The sequence below is a fragment of the Lathamus discolor genome, chromosome 10 (assembly GCF_037157495.1).
Source record: "Lathamus discolor isolate bLatDis1 chromosome 10, bLatDis1.hap1, whole genome shotgun sequence".
NCBI lineage: Eukaryota > Metazoa > Chordata > Aves > Psittaciformes > Psittacidae > Lathamus > Lathamus discolor.
The window spans coordinates 16,738,559-16,744,558 of NC_088893.1; the positions used below are offsets into that span (position 1 = coordinate 16,738,559).

The 6,000-nt window shown below is 48.7% G+C and overlaps 1 protein-coding gene across 4 annotated transcripts in view; it reads right to left on the bottom strand.

Annotated features, from left to right (window-relative positions):
• Positions 1 to 5,376, bottom strand: part of HNRNPAB (heterogeneous nuclear ribonucleoprotein A/B) — a 30,104-nt gene extending 24,728 nt beyond the window's left edge. For 3 of the 4 annotated variants that reach the window (XM_065690577.1, XM_065690575.1, XM_065690576.1), the window contains exons 1-5: positions 5,186 to 5,376; positions 4,784 to 5,072; positions 1,613 to 1,781; positions 1,370 to 1,528; positions 842 to 973 (exon numbers count right to left, since the gene is read on the bottom strand). In XM_065690577.1, the coding sequence (XP_065546649.1) occupies positions 842 to 973; positions 1,370 to 1,528; positions 1,613 to 1,781; positions 4,784 to 5,034 (711 nt within the window). In that variant the 5' untranslated portion in view covers positions 5,035 to 5,072; positions 5,186 to 5,376. The remainder of the gene's footprint in view (positions 1 to 841; positions 974 to 1,369; positions 1,529 to 1,612; positions 1,782 to 4,783; positions 5,073 to 5,185) is intronic. The other variant, XM_065690578.1, reaches the window with a different exon arrangement.
• Between the last annotated feature and the right edge of the window lie 624 nt (positions 5,377 to 6,000).

Consider the following 6,000-nt stretch of genomic DNA (forward strand, 5'->3'; position numbering starts at 1 on the left):
CTGAAAACAAGCTGCTTTTTTGTGTGTCTTGACAGCTACCAGCGCATTAGGTTTGCCAAAGTTTATTCTGTGCTGTGTGAAGACCATTAAGTGCAGTCTAAGTCACTGTCTCAGTATGACCAGATCTGGTAGGGCTTTCAAGTTCGTGTATGGTCACTGACTATAGAGCAAAGGAAAACGGACACCTTCAGCCAGCACGCATCATCTGCCTCTAGTCCTCTTATTAGCTTGACACGTGAGCCTCTATTAGCTAGTCCCACAGAAGTCAGCTGTTCAGAGCATCTCACACCGCATTTACTGTAGTTCGCATAACCAGCTGACCAGGTACAAAGTGCCATAAACATGTTTACTCTGCATCCTTGTATCTGGTTTACATGACATGGTTTTGGTTGCAGTGGGGGGCTTCTGAGAGAAGACACCAGAATATGCCCCCATGTCAGACAGAGCCTGTTTCAGCCAGCTGCTTACAAAGTTAGTGTCTGTAAGCCTTGAATTTAATTAAGCAAGTGTTTTATGCATATATATATCTGTTCAAATGGCTTATACTGCTAGACTGATATATAAATAAGCCACTTTTTCTACATGTACTTAATGCAATTAGATACTTTACATACAAAAGCCCCTAGATCATAGCAAGTATTAAAGCCACAAGTATTGGCAAAGAACCTTGATAGCCTCTGTGACTGAATTTAGGGCAAAACACCCCAGTTTGTGGCAAATGGACCTTATAGTAATTTTGGTACCTTGAGATCAGGGGTCTACAAAATCCTTTTCAGATTACATATACAGTGGTATTTACACTACATAACTTGGGCAAAAAATTACAAGTCAAGGTTTCTACCTTGCTTCCACTGACGTTATGGAATTTCTTCTCCAAAACCTTCTTCACTGGATCTTCTTCCTTGAAAGTGATGAAGACAAACCCCCTCCTCTTGTTGGTCTTTGGATCCATTGGAAGTTCAATTGCTTCAATCTGAAGACATGAAATACTGTTTTCAGACTTGTATTTTAGCACAACAGTTAAGTACACGGCATTTGGGACAGTAAAACTCTAAGTTTCATATCTATGCATATTACGCAACACCAAAGTTGCAATGTTCTGTCTATATTAACATTTATTTTCAGATCAGAGGTTTCAATTTTGCAGCTCTTAAAACCAATTTTAACTTCTGATAAAATGTTTTAAGACAAGGGTGTCTAATTAGCAATAAAAGCATCCAGATTCCTTGCTCTCAAGATGAGAAACTTCTGGATCACTTACAGAACCCTTAATACATTTGAAGTTAATCTGCCACTTGCAAATTACTAGTAAACTGGACAGCAACTGGAGACTGGATGTTTCAGTGTTTAGTAAGATAACCTTACACACCTCTCCAAACTCTCCAAAGTATTCCCTGATTTTTTCTTCTGTGGCTTCTGGGTTCAGTCCACCAACAAATATTTTCTTCACTGGATCCTTTTTCATTGCCATGGCCTTCTTGGGGTCAATTAGTCTTCCATCTAGCCTGTGTTCTTTCTGTTCCAGAACCTGAAAGATAGTTTGGTATGATTAACTCAAGTTGGAAAGCTTCCCCTAAAAGGTAAGAATCTGAAATATGAAGCTTTAATTCACCTTTTCGACACTCCCAGGTTCTTTGAAGAGAATAAATCCAAAGCCTCTGGATCTTCCTGTGTTAGGGTCCATCTTTATTGTACAGTCAGTCACCTCACCAAATTTGGTGAAGTAATCTTTCAAGTCTTTTTTGCTTGTATCCCAGCTGAGGCCACCAACAAACATCTTCCTGAAATTTTAAAGAGAGAACAGCTGTTTAGATCCAGGAAGTACTACAAAAAAGCACATGCAGCAAGACACTCACAGTGGTACACACCTCAGCAGCCTTGTCAGAAACAGGACCAACTGTTGAAAGTTAAACACTTCTGCATCTTGCCAAAAACTAGTGATACTATGAGAGTGCACAAAGGTGAGTGGGTGTCCTCCTTTACAAGAAAAAGACACAATCACCCTGAGGTTTGTTGCAGGCTACAAGGAACAGTAAAAATTGCTCAAAATATTCCTTGCTAGTAGCTTACATTCTTTCACCAGTATTCTGTTACTTGCATCAAAGCAGTATTGATTATCAAGTACTGCCAACTCAGTTTTTGAAAGGACCTAGGAACATTCCTACTATTTTGAAAGCATTCACGATAGAGTAAGGCATCAAAACACTTGCACTCTTCTAGGATTTGGACAAATGGTGGTAAAGGTTTTAGTCCTAACAACCATCTGCAAGATTTAAACCAGGTATCTATGGCCTCCAAGATCAGTCACATACAACAGATGGGACTTTGGACCTGCCTGAACTACTATGCTGTGCACTTCTTCCTGCTTAGTTATGAATCTAGTTCTATCATCATCAGTACTACAGAAGTATCTCAATTACTAGTCTTTACTCTCATGAGGGGCCAATACAGTACTTCCCTGCCCACTTCTCCCCCCCCAAAAATACCTTCTAAAGCAGCTCAAACAACTAAACACTAGTGAATTGCAATACAGAAGTGAAGTTAACAAAACTTAGCAAGGCACTTCACTTCAAATTAAAACATTAATATCATAGCTGTATTTTCTATTTTCAGAGTTTCCAGGGTAACAAACCAAGCTTTTAAAAGCATCCCAGCCTTTTTACCTAACTACAGACTTACAGATTAAAGCAGTTTGTTGTTACTCTGCTTAGAAGCAACCTAGATTTGGCATTAGAAGCCAGCATTTTAGCAACTAGTCTATGTTTAAAAAAAAAAGGGGGGGGGGGGAGGTTGGTGTTTATGTGTAACTGATTTCCTAGAACCAGTATCCGCTTATGTTCAAAATGCAATATCAGAAAAATGTCTGCGTGGTTGCTTGGGGTTTCTTTGCCTTTTTTCCCCCCTCAAACTGAATGAAACCATATAACTACACACTTTGTAAGCTAATAAAACTGTGCACGCTTAACTGTCAAGTGCGGCATGAAACACAAGGTGCAAGTTAATTCTGTGTGCTTCTTGAGCTGTTACAACAGAGAAAGGCCATACAAAGTGTACTAAGCCTTTCCATAACAGGTGAAAGAAAGGTAACTTGACAGATTCTGCCTCATCACACCAGCTTGCTTTCTGACCAAGCACTGCTGCTATAATCTGTACAGCCCAACAGTGGTTTTCTATCCCCTGTCATTATTGACTACACTTACAGAATGATCAACAGAGCTACAATGGTTGTGGGGTGACAGGTATTTGTTTGGAAGCAGCTTTAGCAGCTTTACTCCATCAGGTTGGGTTTGTGGTACACACACAGATACTGCCACATGGAAAATTCACCTCTTACCACAGCGATAAATATTACACTTCATAATTTACAGTCCTTTATTTTGTAATTGGAATGACTGACACCTACATATATTTAAAATAACAGGACACAGACCTTTGGAAATTATGGCCAAATTCCTAGCATTTGGTTTGGCCTTCAGGGGCCACACAGACTGCGCATTTGCACTCTTAATGTGTAGTTTCTCTTTTTTTCCAGAGCATATTAGTGCAGCTAAATCAGCGCACGTTTCAGCTCTTAACAAAATACTAAGAGTCCAGCGTGCTGACATTAGCCTTGGACAGCTCTTGTTTCAGCACATGGACCTGCGGTTGAAATGGTCGCCTCCTATGCAAGAAACGGTACTGCCCACTTTTCAGGGCAGAACACAAAAAAGTAAACAAAAGTGGCACAGAGCTTAAAGATTTGTTTCTCAATCCTAGTGTCTGCAAAAGGTACATCCGGCCCTAGCTTATAGGAAACTTGTGCAAGTTTTATTTCTTCCCTACAGCCAAAATCTATTACACTACTGTGGCTTCAGCTCTCTGCTGAACCTGAGGGATCTGACCCGCTGGTTCATAGCCCTGGGATAACAAAGGCAGTTCCAACTAAATACGTGTGGTAGCTTGAATAACAAAGACCCCCTTGACAAACAGGCAGGTGATATCCAAGCCAAGCTCACAAACAGACCAACTAGAGCAGGAAAGAATACACAAGGATGCCTCTACCAAAACACAGTAAAGCTACACTGACTCCTCCAAGAATTGCTTGCAAGAGATAAGCCGTTTTCTGACAACGCTGCAAAGAAGTACACCAAAATAGCTCTTGCTGGTTTAAATACACTGCACGACGTCTCAATCATGTAATTTCTCGCTTTACTCCCTCCAGAAATACTCAGCTTATCCCGACCTGCTTCCAAAGCCAGGAGTGGGGTTTTTATATGTATTACACACAGCATTCACACCGACGCCGGTAGCGATCGGCCATGCAATCTCCATAAAGTTTGAACCAGCCCCCCCCCCACGACAGAAAGCAACTCCTTCCATCCGCTCCTTTAGTTAAAAAGGGAAAGGCGGAGAAAAACGCGGGAGGCGACGCGAGCGGAGGCAAATCCCCTTCCATTTTACAGCGTGAGACGGCAACAAACCCGCTCCCTGCCCCTCCCCCAGCCACCACATGGCGCCAACAAAAGGCAGCTCCAGAACAAAGGAAGCGCTGGTGCTGCAGGGCCGCCGGCTCACCGCCCGCCGATCCCTCCGCAGCGGGGCCGCCCGCCGCCCTCCCCCGCCGGGCGGAGCGGGGCCCAAGGCTGCGGGGCCGCGCCAGCCGCCCGCTTCGCTTCCGCTCCCAACCAAGGGCCCCGCCGGGGCCTAGCGGCCGCGCTCCGCAGCCACACATGGCGCCCGGGGGGGAAGCGGGGAGGCGCGGCCTGCTCCCGCCTCAGCGCGCCGAGGGCGGCGCGGCGCTTACCCCGCATCCTCCTCGTTCTTGCTGGCGTTGATCTGGTCGCCTTCCGCTCCATTCTGGCTGGCGGCCGTCCCCGCTGTCCCCGCTGCCGGTCCGGCTCCCGCTGCCGCCGTTCCTGCTGTCGCTGCCGCCACCGCCGCGCCCGCCGCCGCCGGAGCCCCGCCGGTTTCGGCCTGCTGCTCTCCGGCGTTCTCGGCTGCTTCGTGCCCGTTCTGGGTGGCACCGGCCGCTAACTGCTGCTCCGCTTCGGACATGCTGCCCCGTCCGCAGAGGCGAGAGGGACGACAGGCGCCTGCAAGAGAGGAGCGCGGCCCGCGGGTCAGCCAAGAGCTCCCCCCACCGCGCCGGTCTGATCCGGTCCGGTCCCGCCCCTCCCCTTTCCGCCGCCATCCCGTCCGTACTCACTTTAAAACCCGCTCGCAGTAAAATCCGGTCCGGCCGGGATCGGTTTAAAATCCCCTCTCGCACTGGGGCTGACACCCGTCCCCGCGGCGCTCGGCTGCTCCGCACCGGCCGCCCCGCCGCCTCCTCCCCTCAGACACGTACTCTCCAGCCCGGAGCCTTAACGCGTGGCCGCCTTTATACCGCCGGAGCCTCAGCCACACAGCAATAAGCTGCTTCCTCGTTGGTGACCGCCTCCTATCTGTCACGTCGTTCGGCGCTTCCTACTGGCTCTGCCGCGGGCAGGCGGGCGGGGTGAGACGAATGGCGGCCCGCGGGACTGGGCTGAGGGAAGGCGAGGTGCGCGGAGGCCGTTCACCGGCACTACCGGCCGTGGTGGGGAGCGGCAGCTCGGCCCTCGGGCCCTTACCGCCGGGCAGCCCCGCCCCGGCAGCCGCCGGGCCTTGTCCCCGTGTGGCGGGCGTCGCGTCTCCCTGCCGAACGTTACCGTCCCCATGAGGCGCTTCCACGCCAGTGGCGGGGGGGAAGCACAAGCGGCGAGGGGCAGCGCCTGGGCCATAGCCGGAGCCGGCCGCGCTACCCGCGGGTCGGTCCCGCCGGGCCCCGCGTGGGGAAGTTGTGGAAAGCCGGCTGTGAGCTGAGCGCGGTGTTTACTTACCGTGGTTCAGCCCAAGGTGTGGTACGTACCCTGAGTCAGTTACTCCAGCGTGAGAGGTTTACTTAATGTTTCCAGCTCTGCTGGTTTTGCAACCGAGAGGGCCAGAACTTTGTCGGTTTTTAATGGAAACTTAGGTTTGGATATTACATAACTCCGGAGC